The 18,856-nt window shown below is 40.8% G+C and overlaps 1 protein-coding gene across 5 annotated transcripts in view; it reads right to left on the bottom strand.

Moving 5' to 3' along the window:
• Positions 1–18,856, bottom strand: part of SLC24A2 (solute carrier family 24 member 2) — a 114,977-nt gene that overhangs the window by 8,881 nt on the left and 87,240 nt on the right. For all 5 annotated transcript variants that reach the window (XM_042012796.1, XM_042012800.1, XM_042012798.1 and 2 more), the window contains 3 exons: positions 9,017–9,148; positions 727–816; positions 130–296 (listed from right to left, as the gene is read on the bottom strand). In XM_042012796.1, coding sequence (XP_041868730.1) covers positions 130–296; positions 727–816; positions 9,017–9,148 — 389 coding nt within the window. The remainder of the gene's footprint in view (positions 1–129; positions 297–726; positions 817–9,016; positions 9,149–18,856) is intronic.

Here is an 18,856-nt window from a genome sequence, read left to right as displayed (position 1 = left end):
GTAACATCTGCTGCATATTTGCATCACTCTCCTTTTTAAAGATTGCTGCTTGTGGGCAATACCACACCAATGTGCTAAGAACAAAAGACTTGTTTAAAATAGACACTATTTTTTTGGTGTAGAACTTACCCCACTGTGATGTCAAATATGTTGCTTCCAACGGAACTGGATACGGCCATGTCCCCCAGACCTTTGCGTGCTACAATAACACTGGTAATAAGGTCAGGAATGGATGTGCCAGCAGCTAGAATAGTCAATCCCATGATTTCTTCAGTAATACCAATGGTCTCTCCAACCTGGAAGGGTTGAGGTAAACAAAAGGTAAACAAAAACAGAAAAAAGTGTCCTGTAGTGAAGAAATGTTTTCAGCTGCCCTGGACTTGCCACTAGCTTGGAGAGTACCAGGCGAGATCTGATAAATACTAGTTTCCACAGACTTCCCGATGTATCAGGAGAGAGATAAGACAGTCAAATAGAAGCATAAGGTATTGACAGGCAGTTGCTGATGGTTGTGATGTTTTAAGAATGATTAAGTCCTGTGGTCAGGTCAACCACCACTCTGAACTATTTTCCATTTAGTGAGTATTGATTTACTTCATCCATGGCTACAGCTGCCAAAATAAAGTAGCACCCAGCATGAGCTAGATGGACTCTGTGTCTAAACCATCTTTTACAGTGCAAAGCATAATGCAGGGCTTTTATTTTGTACCAGTATCACCTCCTTACCTGGTGTGCCCACCAGACCATCAAGTAGGAAAAGAATGCAATCCAGCTGATAGAGCCAAAAAACGTGATAGGAAAAAATTTTCTTGATGTCTGAAACAGAAACAAGGAGAAACTGTGAAAACCTGTATTGAAGGGTGACATGCCATACTCTTAATTGCTTCTCAATATGAGAGTGGCTTCTCATTTTTTCTGATGGCCTGTTCTGAGCAACTGTTCTGATCATCATCAGATGATCAAAATACATGTCAAGAAAGGTAAGAAATGGATGCCCTGACATTGGTATATACTTACCTATGCCTCATTCTTCCAATTGCTTCAGTCATAAAATAAGACCTCCTAAGAGCTTGTATGATGAATGGCAAATTTTGGGTTGTCATTTTTGTCATAATTTTTTATGATGCAGTTTGCATATGGGTTTAACTCACTAGTGGTTTGACTTCTAAATTTATCAATAATTTCATGCTTATTCAGAATGAACGTTTTCAAACTGCTTCAACAGGTGCCTATATCTTTCCTTCCTACATTAGTAACTTTTTGCAACAAATTTCACAGTCAGTATAACAAAGATTGCCCTATGGCAGAGCTAAAAACATGCACACCTAAAATATATTACGGCATTGTCATGGTTTGACGCTGGTAGGTGCCAAACACCACGAATAAAACAAGGTGAAATGAGGATTATTGAGGAAAATGGAAAAACTTCAAGGCAAAACAGGTCCACACTTAAACACTTACAGTATGAAGAAGATTTATTACTAACAAAATAATAAGAAATTAAAGCAAACTCCCAGAAGACCTTTCTCTTCCAGTACCACCCTCTTTCCACCAACCCACACAATGGAAACAAATGCGGGGCTTGATCAGTGTTTCATTTCTTAGAGTCATTCTTTAAGGAAAGGAGTTTCTTCTGCTGTGCCATGGGATCCTTCCCACAGGAGACAGTTCTCTGTGAACTTCTCTAGCGTGGTTCCAACTTTTGCAAACAACAGTCTGCCCGGAATCTGCTGCAGTGAAAAAAAATATCCCTCCCACAAATCTTGCCATCTTTCCCCACTGCCATCATGGGTCATAAATAACATGGGGTTTAGTCTTTTAAGGATGAGCTATTCCAGCCTGAAAGTAAAGGCTCTCTTCTTCAATCTCTAGAAGTCTTTTACCACATCTATATACTCTGGCATGAGTATTTTTCATGAACTACACGTGGATTTCTACATCCCCACATGTACCTCATCTTATGAATTATAGGGAAAACAAATTGCTGTATTAGTCTTCACCACGGCTTGCAAGGGGAATTTTCAGCTCCGGCACTGGGAGCGCCTGCTCTCCTTCCCTTCCTTTACTGACCCTGGCGCCTCCATGTTGGGTTCGTCTCACGTGATCTCACTTTTCCTTTCTCTCTGACCTGGAAGAAATCTGGTGCCTGTAAGTTGTGGCTAAGAAGTTGATCTTGTCTCTTGTCCGGGCTCCGCATTGGGGAAAATTCAGCATGTCTCTCGTTGCCAGCTGCATGATGTTTTTACTTGGTTCGACGTGAGCCACACTGGTTGCATGGAAGGGGCCTGCCGGGCCCAGAAGCCACGCCGCGAGGTTCCGGCTGCGCTGTTGCTTAAACCTGTTGCTGGTCACGGCTGCCTGTGGAGCCGGGATGGCTTTCCCTGGCGGCTCGGCCCCGCGTCACCGTGCTGGGGGAAGGCCTCGGGTCTGCTTCGGGATGGGACCCAGGGGCCCCCAACCTTCGCCACCCCAAGTGGGGGGGAAACAGGAACAGAAAGAACTTCCTGTGCTTGCTCTTCCTTTAAACATGTAAATTGCAGAGGCAGTACCAGCTTTTTCATTTGTTTAGCAACTTGTCCATCGAACTAAGTTTAAACTACCACAGGCATTTAGTCTTCTTGTGAAAACTACTCGCTTTCTCAATAGAAGATATGTTAAGCACATATTTTTAATGCTTCACTTTGTAGAGAAATTCGTTATAAAAACATGCAAAACATACTGTCAGGGCCTTCAATGAATTAAAAACTGTATATAATACCGAAGTAACTTAATTTTCATTTTCACAGTCTCCCTTACTAGTGTCAGATTTTTAACAGATAGTGTTCTTGCAGCCAATGAATGGGTTCTATGCAGATTAATGATTTATTTTGGTTTCTCTTCTTTCCAGTCTTTTGCATTTTCCATATTTCTTACTGACTAACTGAATCTATGTAAAAAAAGAGGTCAAGTTAATACTAAAGGAAGGAAACAAAACTGCAGTACTGCACCAGGCAAACACTACCTAAATCAGTATTTAAAATTAAATTTTTCCTATGAATGAATTCTACCAGTCTTTCTTTATGGTCATTGACCTTCTGAACGCAGATCTTACCCAGATGATTTCTGACATGTGACTAGCAGAGTCCTACAAATTTTCATGAATAACCAGTAGAACTGCCTGTGGAAATAAGTTAGACCAGTCTGAATGCCTGTTTCAGCTGCAGCTCAGCCCTGCACTACTTCCTCCTGTTCAGTCCTCACTAAATTCACTCCCACTCCAGAGTTTTTGTGCCCCCTTTCATTGGAGATCATGCCCCTGCTGCACCAGGAGGCTCACAAGACTGTGGATCATTTCTAGATGATGTGGGAGTAGACAGGATTGCAGGGCTTTCCCTGAATGTGACTTTTGGAGAGAAAATACCATTTGTTCTGATTAAGTTCTTCAAGCCATAATAAACACTTCTTTTTTAGGGAGTTTACAGAGCTGCACAGACAGCTTTTCTTACGTAACAAACTCAACAGGCATTTATATGGAACAGTTTCCCATTTAGGAACTGATGAGCATGAAACCACAGGGTGGCTGTAGACCAAGAGATGATCAGTGTATTGGGCTGGCCATTAGAGCTGGTCAAGCAGGAATGTCACTGTTTTTTGCCAGCTGAACCTGAAAACAATGAGGCTAGTCTGTAGCTCAATGAGACTGTAGATTTTCTGCTGATGTAACTGCAATGAGTTCAGGACATTAACTGATGTAAAAAGGGTAAAGTCAGCAATGGCAATTGTGCACACACATCTACAGCATGGGACAAACAGAAGGTCCATATCTGCTCCAGCAGCAGGTGCAGCTGCAGGCTGTGCTAATGGAGCACTTTTCACTCCCTGTGTGCACTTTGCATAATGCCAAATGTCCGGCTGAAAACTGAGCATGTACTAACATTGATTAACATGACCTATACCATTTCACAACTGAATATACACAGGAATACACATTAAAAATGGTACAGATTTAACAACACTACTAGAGGGATGGAACACCTCTTCTGTGAGGAAAGGCTGAGAGAATTGGGATTGCTCAGCCTGGAGAAGGCTTTGGGGTGACCTAATTGTAGCCTTTCAGTACTTGAAAGGAGCCTACAAGAAAGATGGAGAGAGACTGTTTACAAGAGCATGCACTGACAGGACAAGAGGACTGAAAGAGAGTAGGTTTAGATTGGTATTAGGAAGAAGTCTTTAGTATGAGGGTGGTGAGACACTGGAACAGGCTGCCCATAGGAGTTGTGGATGCCCCATTCCTGGAAGTGTTCAAGGCCAGGTTGGATGGGCCTCTAAGCAACCTGGCCTAGTAGATGGCGCCCCTGCCCATGTCATGGGATTTGGAACTAGATGATCTCCAAGGTTCCTTCCAACCCAAACCATTCTATGAATTTATGATTCTAAACTCCCTCATAATATGGATAACCGAACTTCTGTTGGAGTAAAGGAAGCAGTCCAGTAGGTGTTTTAAATGGATTACCCTTAAAATAAACAATGCCACCTGGAAACATCCTTTTCATATAAATTCCATTAGTGTCATACGCATAGTTTTTAGAAGTACTCAGGGTACTTTGGTTGATCTATTTCTTAATTGCTCCTCAACTCATTACAGATTTACTTCTTCAAAACAGAGTTCTAAATTTCTATCAAAGCAGAAAATATGATAATGAGCTTATGATATTTAAACCTACTCAGATGGACTTTTAAGTTTAAAATCAAAATTTTATATGCATTGGGTGAGAGAAGACCTTAATCTGAAAAGGAACGCAATTTGAAAGAAACATATAGATGGCTGTTATAGTGATCTGACACCAGTGGGAGCAGAATTAAGACTGGTGGAAATAAATGAATCTAAACAGCAATTTCCTCTTCTAAAACTAAACAGCTAGCACTTTTTTTCCACCATTCTTAGTAGTCAACTTTTCCAACTTTCAACATTTTTCATCTTCCTTGTAAAAGCTGGGATTTTTTGGCAAGACATATGGTTAATGAGACGATGAAGCGATAAACTTGTTGCACCTCATCACAAAATCTGCACAGAGCACCTTGCAGCAATGCTATTTGAATGATCACTGCACAATACTCAAGATTTAAGCATACATTGGCTTAAGCAAAACTAATACAACCAGAGCAGAGCAGTAACAGCTCTCTGATGGTGAGATTATATACACCAAATGGTTCTTGCAAAACAAGGAGACACTGCCTATCTGAGTCAGACACCCATGCAATTTGGATGGCTAAGAATTACGAGTCAGTAACTTTGCAGCATGTGTACTCCTCGCCTGTCTTAGCTAATCCTCTCCCACTAAAATTAACTGATAAGCAGCAGTCCAAGATACTTTAATAGGCTTAACACTTAAATCACCTATTTTAAAATGGGTAACATTTAAATTCAGAAAGGGCAAAATTTAAAGCTTGTACGTTTTACAGGTGATGAAATAAAAAACGGACTCCATAGATGCTGCTATATAATTTGCATATAGATGAAAAATTTAAAAAGCCATAACAAGAATGCTGATTCTTTTTTGTATGCTGGATTTTATTCCAGACTATAATAATAATTATGCTTGTTTTGTAACTAGTGACAGCATTCTTTTGAGATTTATGTCATTTCTACTCCCCAGCTCTTTGAAAAACAGAGAGCTGCCAATTCTAAACATTTTCCTAGAAGAATTAGTCAGAGACAGGAGACAGGAATACTTCTCCCCATCTTTTTTGGTAGTTGTGGTGGTTGCATTGTGAAGACAGAGTGCCTAGTTTATTACCAATTGGCTCTTCTGTGGTCCTAGTAACACACAAATGAGAGAAGGCATGGCTCCTTCAGTTCATATGTTATCTTCTTTTAACAAAAGCAAAAGGATTTTGTAGTTCCACCGTAGATTAGATGGTTTGGTACTGTTCCTGCCTATCAGAAACCTTAAGGCTGTTTTTCTTGATATATTTATATATATTTATTTCATGCCAGTGTCTGAAAAACAGGACTATAAGCAGCAAAAACAATCCAGGTATGAAGGCTCTTCTTCTAAGAGCTTGATCCTGAAAGGTAGTGTGTGCTGAATAATTTGGAAGGTAACTTTTAATTTTAGCCAGTACTATTACCAACATCTTTAACCTGAATGATTCATATGTTTGTCTCGTTCATAAATGTATCTGCATTGCAAAGTTTGATCTTTCTTTCACACTTAACAGTGCTTAACTCTGATTACTCAGAACCTGCTCCTCTAACTGGATCTGTACAGGAACATGTTGTCCTTGTCCCCTTGGTAACAGTACATCTCTGAATGGCAACAAGAGTTCATGGAAGTTGTAGCTCTTCATTTGTAATGGGAATTTGCAGAGATAAAAGGAAGAACTCCCCCATATGGGTCCAGTGATGGCAGAGCCCTAAGAGCCATTTTTCTGGCCTGTAATGTAAGGGGATGGACAGTGGAGTAAGGTTGTAACAAAAGAGGTGTTCAACATCTGTTCCTGACCTACCAGGGCACCTTGGTCATGTAACTTTTCTTTCAATCTTTCATTATCTGTTACTGCTGGAGGTGGGCAGTTACGTATGTGACCTTTAAAGAGCCACCGGGGAAATAAGCCATTAGTACAGGAAAAATACCCATTATTGTTCAAAACACCTGAGCAAAAACTCAGGAAAAAAAATTCCCCAAGGGCACACCTACCTCTGGAATATGCCAACAACATTATCACGTTATAGTAAGGATTTTAATATATACTGGCTTAATGTGAGCAGGTGTTATTAAGGCACTAAACACATTAAAACATCTCAGCCAGTCAATCAGCTGACAGATAGCTGAACTAATGCATAATCTACTCTAAGTATATAAAAATCTGTATATGTGTGCAGCAGAGCATAATAAGGCAGCAGGATTTTGCTAACTTTAGTACCAGAGACCTTGTCTACGAAATAATTTTTCTAGAGCTTCTGGGCTTCATGGAGCTAAATATATCTTGGAGTAGTACAAATAACTGCAGGCAAACCATCTCCTTTGCGTGGAGATAAAATATACTTTAGAAAAAAGACTCTAGATGAAAAGAAGAACTTACTGAAAAGTGGACACCCACAGAGGATACCAAAGGCTCCATATGGTCTTTCAAATCAGTATATAGCACACAAGCATTAATCTTATATATGCACATGCTAGTTTGAGCATTCTGATGCAGAATTTGGGTTTCTGACTAAAATTACCACACTTGAAAATCAAGTCCCTGATAGCGGCCTACCTAAAAAATCTAGTTAAGTATTGGTTTGGGTTTGCTTTAACTTTTACCTCACAGATTTCATTGAAAATTGTTTTCTGATGCACATGCTGAGCTGTGATATCAGGCTTCGTTTTTGTTAGGAAGGGATTAGCGGGGATGGCACACAGAAATAAGTGAGAATATTTTGAAGATACATTAATGAAGCATATTTAATATGTTAGATAGTTTATGGAACCATCTGGTTAATTCTTTGACAGTAATGGTCAAAGTAAGCAGTTTGTCACATCAATACAGCCCATTACCTCTTCTGTTAATCTACATGTAATTACAAACGACATTGGTTTTTTTCTGTATAAAAAACTACTCCTTTCAGTGAACGAAGTTTTAAAACTCTGTTGTCCACTTGCCTATCTGGCACATACAACCATGTTTATCTTTTGTGCAGGGTATTTTAGATGCCGGATGTCAGCATGGAGTTCTGTTGTGAATGGTACTAGTGTTAATAATCACACGCATCACACAGTTGCAGGCAACTTTTCAATTCACTCTCCAAAACTATAATTTACAAAACTGTTCTCATTTGTACAGTACAGAATATTGGATAAAGCTGCAGGTCTACTTATACTAACTGCAGATTTTCAAAATTCAAAATAATGCCCATACATATTTCTCTCTCATTTTAGATCAAGTTATGAAAAAAATTACAAGGACGGTTTTGAATGATGAAAGGAAGGCATAAATTCAGAAATAAACAAACTTGAAATTCATGAAGTATGCTCTGTGCGTTATGAAACAAAAGTGATTACCAGAGTTTTCTGAAATCTTTAAGAAAAAGAAAGCTTAAACATTGGAAGGGAAAACGTCACTTTATAGCCTTTGGAAACCTTTATCCAAAACCAAATCAGAGATCTTATTTTAGCTTCTTTCTTGCACTGAATTGCAGTTTTGCAGCGTGTGGGATGGGAAGGTTTTTCGCTGTGTGAGGAGGAAAACAGAATTCAGGGTGTTGATTTATAAACTTACATGCTGTGCATGCCTCTTTGCAGTAGTTTTAAACCCATTTTTCATCCAGAAAGGAAAAGAGACTAAAACACTACTAAAATTTTTTTTTCAGCTCTTGACTCTCTCTCTTCTACTTTCCATGAGCCTTCCCAGTCAGGTCTGTTTGTATATGTGAGTATGAAAGTGGTAAGCCTTGGTAACTCACCAGTCTTACATTACTTCAGGCTGTGTTTGGGACAAAACTGGCAAGTATTTATACATGAAGGGACTTACAGATCTCATCCTAGTATGAAAATTACGAGATTATGGGTAGAACAGAAAGGTCTAATAGAACATAAATTTAAAAGAAATGCATATCATTATGTTTGAACTGCAGAGAGAATCTAGACAGTCTAAAATCCTTCCAGTCATACCCTTTAGGGCACTGCACATAGACAGACTTACTCACCACTCATGAGACATTCAGTAGAGATTCAGAAATACAAATGTGAAGGCCCCAAAGAAGTTTTCAGACCTTTCACTTTATGTCATAAAGTATTAGTGAATACAAATTCAATATACAAATCAAATCAAATACAACCTGTATAGAGCTATTACCAACCAGTTGTTCATAAACACCCATTTGCCATTTGCAGATTTGAATACTGATGTTGTGACCTCTTCTTCAAAGAAGAAACCATTAAAAAAACCCATTAGCTCTGTTTTTACATGAATCTGCTGCTGTTCTTTTCTGGCATTTAACTAGAGAGCCACCCTTTTGTGCAGAACACACTGACATACAACAGTTACTTACAGGTTTTCTGACATCTGGCAGGGTAGCCCACAGTGGAAAAACAATGGGTAACACTAAAAGATAGGTGGCCTGCTTGCGTCGGGTTTCAGGCCAGGCCAGGCTGAGAGGCTGTTCCTCCTCATCCTCTTCATTCTGTAAGAAAAGCTCCAGTGAACAGATTATCACAGTGGATGAATAAAGTTAGGGATTCTTTCAAAAGGAATTCAAGGAGGGTGTTGTGTTTCAGTGAGAACTACGGCGCCTAAAAACATTGCATTAACAGCCCACCTACCTAACAACATTAGCTAGGACACACCAAAAGAGACTTTGGCCAGACTGTGAGGTATCCCTACAGCACAGGCTTCCTGAGGATGTCCATTTGTTGACAACGTGGCTGGTCCCTTGGGATGCACAGGGTGTCTCTGACAAGTGTTCGCGTGGCTCTCCCTACGGTTGTGGGCTAGTCTAGTCAGGGGTTAAGACCTGTCTGGGCTGCATCAAGCCTGGCCACACAGACAAGAGAGAGAGAACGTGTGTGTATATGTGCCTGTGCACACGTGCGCACACCCACACACACACAGAAGTGCATCTTTATGCATGCATATAGATGTATAGGTATATCTAATTTCTTAAGCTTTTGCGAGGAAATAAAAAAGTTACTATTAAATATATATGCGTATATATGTGTATGTATTGTCTTCTTCGCAGGGACATACGGCAATTCAGGCACCTGTGGGGATGCTAAGCTCCTATGGGTCAGACTAGTGCTAAGATGCTGGTGTCAGACTGGGCTGCTCAGGGCTCTGCCCACTCAAGCTGTGAAACCAACAAGGATGGATATGGCCCAGCCTCTCTGGGCCGTAACACTGCTGTTGGGCTGTCCACATGAGGAAAGGGCTTCTCTTTGTCTCTCCCCAAAGACTCTTGTGTTTAGACCAGTCGCAACACAGCAGTGTTCTTAACAACTTGGTCCTAAAACTAAAGCCAGTCCTCTCCAATTTGTTTCGCTGATTTTCTCATTGGTCTATAGTCTCCATTTATGTGTAAGCTGCCCACCTGCCATCCCTATTATAGAGTAGGTGTATAGGAACCCTCTCCCATGACAGAAAACGTTTGGCTGCCACACACTTCTCTTTCCTTAGACTGCTTCTGCTAACAAATGGAGCAAGTATAGCAGGCATGACTCAGCCTTTTGCATGCATGTATCAAAATAACTTTTAAACTGTTAACATAGGTAGGTGATATCTCCAGAACTGCACATAAATTGCAGAACCAGTCAACTGAAAAAATGGCCTGAACAATACTTTCACACAGATGTGTGTAATGCAAACCCTGTTAAAGCTGGAAAGATTTCTAGAGAGCTCACTGAAAGCTAAAAAGGTCTGAAAAAGAGCAGCTGGTGAAAACTGTTTGAGAACGAGTGATAATGATGACTTCTTCATGTAGTGTTCTTGGGTTTTATTTTTGAAAAAAAGATAATGATTGAGACATCTCCACAATATGCATGTTATTCCCCCTATAGATTTATAATAGGTTTCTTTTCAGTTACTGCTCTGTATTAAGATTGCTTACATAAACCTTATGACAATGCTATATGAAGCAATCATTTAAATGACCACACCAGTTGTTTTTTTCTAAGCAAAAGTGTTATTGATGAAATGTCACTATATGATTATACTGTTAATAACATTTTCTACCTACTGCTAATTGACCTAACTGGTCTTGATTATTCCACTGTTGTGTACTCCTGAATTGTCCAACTACCTGAACTGATCAGTACCTACAGAAGCAAGCTCAGCTCTTAGCTTGGGATCTTTCAGTATGAAGGTATCACCTGGCACCGATGGACTGGAAGCAAATTCCTATTTACCTCTTGACACATTGACAAGTTGCAGCTACTTTTGAGTTATGTGTTGATGTCAACAGAGGACAATATTTTATTAACCTATATACTTTGTGAAACTCCCAAGTTGCAAGACTGTAAGACAACAGTAAAGTGAACAGGTCACTGGTTATAATCATTAAAAAATTTTTAAAAATATTTTGGCACAGTTTGTAGCACTCAACACAATACTTCAGAGGCTCCTGAGCAGCTTAAGAGGCTAGCTTTTGGCTTTAGCTTTCAGCTCTTCACTGAAGGTGGACATACTATGCTTCATTGCTGCAAATCTATTGAAGCCTGATTTTAGGGAAACTGTGCTGGAGAAGTTTGTGAGGCTACTTCCCAAAGCCAAATCCATTCCTTTTTCATTCCGGTAGATGCTGTTGGGGTGGGAAAATCAACCTGAGACGGAGGCTCAGCTTTGAAATATGATGACTGAGATTAAATCTGAGCACAAAAGGACCAGTTGAAGGGTTGCCTAGGTAACTCTTTCTGAATGGCCTCTGTGTAATTCAATCAGCCAACTCAGCTGGAATAAAGCTTTGTAAGTGACTGCTGCATAAACAGCACTGAGTGGCATGGTATTTCCTGAATTGCCAGCTTTAGAGATTAGCCATGATTAACAACTACATTTAATCACAACAAAACTTTACATTAGTCTGAGTTTGCACATGAGTCTTAAAAATATCTAGACAGTAATGCCTATGTTGGTTCATGCAATACCGTACCAGTACACACTGTAGTTTAACACTGGGCCTTGTTCTATTTTCATGTCTGTGTCAAACACCTCTGAGTGTGCATGAGCACAGAGGCAACATGAGTGGCTGTAGCAAAGAACCACAAAGAATTGCTTTTGGAGATTGCCAGATGTCTCCCGAGAAACCTTGATCTATCTGTGTGAGATCTTTTCACCTTCCAGTTGTCCTATGTCATCCCTTTCCCCAAGACACCAATGAGGCCAAAATATAAGGCCAAACACAAGCTCACAGTGCAGGCAAAACACTTCTTCTTGCTAGTTTAACTCCAGGGTACATTACAGATGTCACAGATTAGATATTCATTTCATATTTTGCAAACTGGATTTGGCATCTGATTTTCAATGCTGACTTTCCAAAAATCAGTGGGAATAATGAAGTTCGAAGTATTTGTAGATCTAGCTTCCACAAATTTCAAAGCAATACTAAATTATCCACTGAAGTTGAAGAAATGAATGGGAAATAATCACGGCAGCTCTAAAACCACACAAATGTGAGTGTCACACTGTGGACTAAGCAGCAGTGACAGAAAATGACTCAGCACAGATTCATGGAGAGATTGCACTGTCTGTGGCTCCAGGAATGTACATACTGAATATGCACTATCACAGTTTGTAGAAACTAATCCTGAAGCTCTAGTTTTGATTTATTTTGGTCTGTATGATGAAAACTCTGTACTTGCAATGTTCAATATGATTATATCCTGCAACGCAAAGAAGAAAATGTAATTATAACATGATACACACCCAGGAATTCAATTGCCTAAACACATATGATGGTACCATTTTAGATATCTTACGGTATCTGCCTTGACCCCTACATGCTCCAACAGAAGTGAAGAATAGTCTGCTCACTTTATGACACACCTGCCAGCACTGTGCAAAGATCTCCATTTCTTTAGGGCAGCTTAAGTGCTACTACCTACACATCTACACTCCAAAACTCATTCCCTGCTATGACTCTGTAGCTAATTAACAACACTGGACTGGACATATGGGAAAGCTGCATTACCTGATGTGATGTACTCTGATGATAATCTGTTAAACTGCTGTATTAAGTCAGAACAAAGGCCAGTTTACCCCAGTACCTTACAATGGTCAGACATGAGCATTCAGAGACTAAGTATTCAAATATGGCATATTTTTTCATCTTCCATAAATTCATAAAATCATAGCAATATTTAGGCTGGAAAAGACTTTAGATCATCAAGTCCAACCAAAAACCTAACACTCCATCACTAAACCATGTCTGCAAGCACCATACCTACACATATTCTAAATACTTCCATGGATTGTCACACAACCACTTTCCTGCTTGGTAACTGATCCGAGGCTTGATAACCCTTTCCGTGAAGGAATTTTTGTAATATCTGATCTAAACCTTCTCTGACACAACTTGAGGCCATTTCCTCTTGTCCTGTCACTTGCTACTTGGGACAAGAGGCTGACCCCTACCTGGCTACACCCTCCTTTCAGGCAGTTGTAGAGAGCAATAAGGTCTCCCCTGAGCTTCCTTTTCTCCAGGCTGAAAAACCCACCTCCCTCAGCTATTTCCCACAGGATTTGTGCTCCAGACCCATCACCAGCTCCACTGTCCTTTTTTGGACACGCTCCAGCAATTCAGTGTCTTTCTTGTAGTGTGTTTCTTGGGCCCCAAAGGGGAACACAAGATTTGAGATGTGGCCTCACCAGTGCCAGGGGTACGGGGTACAGTCACTGTCCTGGTCCTGCTGGCCACACTATTGCTAATACGAGCCAGGATGTCACTGGATCTCTTGGCCACCTGGGCACAGCTGGCTCGTGTTTAGCTGCTGTTGGCCAGCACAGAATCACAGAATCATAGAATAGTTGGGGTTGGAAGGGACCTCTGGAGGTCATCTAGACTAAATGACCCCCAGGTCCTTTCCCACCATGAAGCTTTTCAACCACTCTTCCCCAGCTTGCAGCACTGTTGCATGGGGTTGTTGTGATGCAAGGGCAGGCCCCAGCATTTGGCTTTACTGAACCTCACAGCACTGGTCTCAGCCCATGGATCCAGCCTGTCCAGACCACTCCGAAGAGCCTTCCTACCTTCAAGAAGATCAACAGTCCAACCCAACTTTGTGACATCTGAAAACTGACTGAGGAGGGTGTACTTGATCCCCTCATGCAAATTACCAATAAAGACATTAAGCAGGATTGGCCCCAGTACAAAGCCCTAGAGAACATCACCAGAGACTGACAGCTGGATTTACCTCCATTCACCACCACTCTCTGGGCCCGGCCATCCACTCAGTTTTTTACCCAGTGAACCATCCACACCTGGTCTACCCATCCACACCATGGAAAGCCAGTATCTCCATAGGAATTATGTGGGAAATGGTGTTAAATGCTTTACTGAGGTACAGGTAGACAACATCCACATCCTTTCCCTCATTTACTAAGTGAGTCAATTTGTCATAGGAGGAGATCAGGTTGGTCAAGCAGGACCTGCCTTTGACAAACCTTGGCTGATGGGGCCCAGTCCCCTTGATGTCCTGCACATGCTGTGTGATGGCACTCAGGGTGACCTTCTTCATGATCATCCCTGGCACCGAGGTCAGACTGACAGGCCTGTGGTTCTCTGGATCCTCCTTCCCACCCTTCCCATACCTGGGCATCACATTTGCCAACTCCAGTCAACTGGGACATCCCCAGTTATCCAGGATTGTGGGTAAATGATGCAAAGTGGCTTGTGAGCACTTCCATCAGCACCCTCAGTACCCTTGAGGGGATCCCATCCAGCCTTAGAGACCTGTGTGTCTCTAAGCAGTGTAGCAAGTCACTGACCATTTCCCCTTGGATTATGGGGGCTTCGTTCTGCTCTCAATCCCTGTCTTCCAGCCCAGGGGTCTGACTGACCCTGACGACAGCCAATCTTGATGTTAAAGAATGAGGCAAGAAAGGCATTCCATACCTCAGGTTTTTCCTTATTCCTTGTCACAACATTTCCCACTGTATCCAAGAAAGGATGGAGATTGTCCTTAACCCTCCTTCTGTTGCTCATGTCTTTCTAGAACACCTTTCATTTCTAGAAACACCTTTCATTGTTTTTAACTGCAGAAGCCAAATTAAATTCTAGATGGACTTTGGCCCATCGAATTTTCACCCTGCATAACCTCACAATATCCTTGTAGTCCTCCTGAGCTGCCTGTCCCTTCTTCCAAAGGTCGTAAACTCTCCTTTTCCTCCTGAGTTTAGCCAAAGCTCTGTTCAGCCAGGCCAGTCTTCCCAGACAGCTCTTCTTTCAGCACATGGTGACAACCTTCTCCTGCACCTCTAAGATTTTTTTCTTGAAGAATGTTCAGCCTTCCTGCACTTCTTCGTTCCCTTGGGACCACCTCCAAGGAACTCTATTCACCAGTCCTGTAAACAGGCCAAAGTCTGCCCCCTGGAAGTCCCAAGCACCAGTTCTGGCAGTTCTGCTGACCACCCTCCTTACAGCTCTGAGAATAGAAAGCTCTGCTTTCGTTGTCTCTGTGCCCAAGATGGCCTCTGACCACCACATCTCCCACTAATCCTCTGTTCACAATCAGCAGATCCAGCTGGGCACCTTTCCTGGCTGGTTCCCTCACCCACTGTGTCAAAAGTATCAAGGCATGTTTCACACAGTTCAGAAACCTCCTGGACTGTTCCCTTTCTGCTCTGTTGTATTTCCAGCAGGTATCTGGTACACTGAAGTGTTCCAGAAGAAAAAGGTCCAGCAGTAGTAAAACTTCCTCCAGCTGCTTATGGTATATTTTTGTCTTCCTCTTTGAACTAATTGGATGGTCTATATTAGACTCCCACCAGGATATCAATCCTGGTCTTACCTGTAAGTACTCAACCCTTTTATCACCATCATCAAGCTCTAGAAAGTCAAACACTCCGTAACATACAGCGCTACCACACCACTTCTCCTTCCTTGCCTATCCCTTCTGAAGAGTTTATAGCCATCTATTGCATCACTCTGGTTGTGTAAGTAATCCCACTATGTTTATGTTACTGGAATTACATCATAGTTTTCCATCTGCTCAATGGCTTCCAGCCCCTCTTGTTTGTTGTGTACACTGCATGCATTGGTGTAGATGCACTTTAGTTGGGCTATCAGTCCTGTCACATTTTCTGGGGGGAGGAGCCTTAATTACTATGTGTCTGTTCTCAGGTGCTTCTGTTGTTTCTGATGGATTGATGATGCTTAGCTCTTTGCAGCTGTATATGGATCTTGATCCACTACCTCCACTGAGATGGTGAAGGTGCTGTGTGAATTAGTACAGGGACATTTCAAATGTGCTCTGGTGTACTCAGCACACCATGGCACAGACTGAAGGGCCTCACTAGCACACTGTTCCTCAGACATTGATGTGCCACTCCTAGGCTTATCTCTAGCATGCCTGGTTTCATCCCTTTCCTCTTTCAAATCTAGTTTAAGGCTCTTTCAATGAGCCCTGCTAACTCTGATCCTTTTGCCCCTTTGAGGTGTACCCTGCCTGTCATCAGCAGGTCCAGTCTTGTTTAAGCCAATCCATGATAAAAACCCCAAAAACTCTGCTGGTGACACCACTCTTGGTGCCAGTTATTGACCTTCTGAGTTTTCCTGTTTCTTCCCTCATCATGTCCTGCTACTGGAAGAATACAGAATGACATACTTGTGCCCCTCATCCCCTAACCAGTCATGAAAGATTTAGATGTAGCTGCATTAGATCTTCACATATAATAGTCATTACTGTGTTTCTGTGAAATTCTTACCAGCTGTCATAACTCCTTTTACTTTTTATGCATTGGATCCTCATTTTTTCTTGCTGAGATTTGAGACTGTCTTTTCCTTACAGAGACATCTGCAGTGATGAATATCAAATGTATACTAATGCCTAGATGGGATAATTGTGGTACCCTAGCATATATTTTATTGTTATTGTTATTATTATTATTATTGATGATTAGGAAATTAATCCTCTATTAGGAAAATGCATCTTAAGAAATGAGATTAGAAGTGTTATTTTGCTTGGTGTTCTCTTTCATACATCTGTAATAAATATTCTTTTAAACCCATCTACATACATTCTAAACTCTGTTCTTGCTACTTCAACTATTCTTTTATTTAAATCATTACAAACAATTAAAGTGGTACAAAAACTATGGATGCTCCATATTTCACAGTTCTTTATGCAAGAACATCTATCAAATATTTATCTGTAATCCCAGGTAAGAAAGCGCTTACTGGTTTGCTCAGGATTGTTTTAGAAACATGGGATGGTTTGGATTGGAAGGGACCTTAAAGATCATCTAGTTCCAACTCCCTGACATGGGCAGGGACACCTTCCACTAGAGCACGTTGCTCAAAGCCCCACCCAGCCTGGCCTTGAACACTTCCACAGCTCCAGTTGGGGCATCCACAACTTCTCTGGGTAACCTGTTCCAGTACCTCACCACCCTAACAATTTCCTCCTAGTATCTAATCTAAATCTATCCAATTTTCTCAGTAAAATTTTTCCAAACAGAGGAAATTACGGTGTATTTTACATTGTATAAACAATACAAATATACAGTGACATTTCATCCACAATTATTTTGTTTATAAACAACAGCTTATAGCAAACTCCATCTGCCAAAGTCACAAGGCAGTCACTCCTTCTAGCAAACATCACAAAATCACTGTCTCTATAGGGGTTTACACTCATATTATATTAGGAAAAACAGTTGCTTTTTTTGGCACAACACTGAACAGAATTTAATACTTTTCTTCCTCACATTAGGAGAAAATGGAAAACAAGTACAAAGAACCACCTCAAACTTCGGAGCGCTTCAGAAATACTGAATCTGCCACTGTTTACCAACTAATCTGTACTGTATAACAGCTATAACGTATGAACTATAAATATCATATTCTGAGGATTAATCTGTTAGTCCACCTAAGATGAAGAGCTATGAGATGAATTCTCATGCTTGTACATTTCTTGTGCATTTTGGCTGCTGATACTTAATCAATAAAGAATTAGCATGAGGGCTCCAGAAGAAAGGAAACTGAAGACAGGAATTATATGCAGTTCAATTTGCTTATGCTGCAGTACAGATATTGCACCACTTTTAAAGAGGCAATTTCTTTCCTTGCTGAAAAAGACTGCTCAGGTCTTTTTTTGTTTCAGGGTGGGTTTTTGTTTGTTTGTGAGGGTTTTATTTTGGAAATGAGCTGTGTACAACCTAACTTTTCACAATGAGTAAGTCACGAAAAACTAACTTATGTGATCATGATCTCAAATGTTCTCTGTCCCAGAGGTATATAGTGATTTTAAAAATTGAGGTTTATTTTTTTCTTTAGAGGGCACATCTCACACTAATCTCTTTCACTAGAAAGGCAGAGAGTGTAGGCAATTGGAGCCCTACTAAGAACAGCCTCAAGTCTCTGCCTTCTGTTTCTTCTCTGTAAGCTAAATCACTCATTTGTCTTCTCTTAGATCTCATTAAAAAAAAAAAAGGCAAAACAAGATGAGATAGTAAGCTAGTACAAGAGTATGCAATTTCTATGGGGTGACTAAAGATAGAAAGCAACATCTTTCCTCACAAATTCTTGAGTAAAAGTCAAGCAGTCAGTAATATTAAATCCCTGAGCTTTCAGAATGCATTCTGTATATGCAGATACTCTTCTTAGGACAGTTAATTTGTGCTAATCCTTGCTGCACTTTCAACTCACTGAAAAGAGCTACCTTTTGAGTGGACCCTGTGGGAAGGAGTAAGGTCAGGCAGGTGTTTAGTCCAGATTCTGCTATTGCTGCTTGTGTCCTCTTGGGCACTTGCACAAATAAGTAAAATCACAGCTCCCAGAGCTTATATGCTAGTTTTTTATGCTATGCTGTCAGCATTCTTTGGGGAATTTGAAAATAAATTCTCAGAATGTAACACACTAAACTTCAGTCAGCTCACCAGGAGATGTAACAGCTATGGTATCATGGAGATACTTCTGAAGAATAAGCCTTTGTCTTCATGCCGTTTTTCACAGTCATAATTTTCAAGTAAGTCAAACTGGTATACTGCAGCAAAAAGTGTGGACTAGGTCACTGAGTAGCATTGTGAAAATAAAAATCAACCCCTTTTGATAGCAGCACCTTCTCTTTAAGTTGCAAAGGGCAAACAAGATGCAGACATTTACTTTAGGCCAAGTGTGGCAACTGAAAAAGTATTTGGGCTCTGGAAAATAATTTTTTTATGATGAATCAAACAAATACCAGGG

The sequence above is a fragment of the Corvus kubaryi genome, unplaced genomic scaffold (assembly GCF_017639235.1).
Source record: "Corvus kubaryi isolate FWS band 111438036 unplaced genomic scaffold, C.kubaryi_AGA036_p1.0 split1-37296, whole genome shotgun sequence".
In the NCBI taxonomy this organism is placed as follows: Eukaryota; Metazoa; Chordata; class Aves; order Passeriformes; family Corvidae; genus Corvus; species Corvus kubaryi.
Note: the sequence above shows the minus strand (reverse complement) of the source record. Positions and strands in the feature narration are given on the sequence as shown.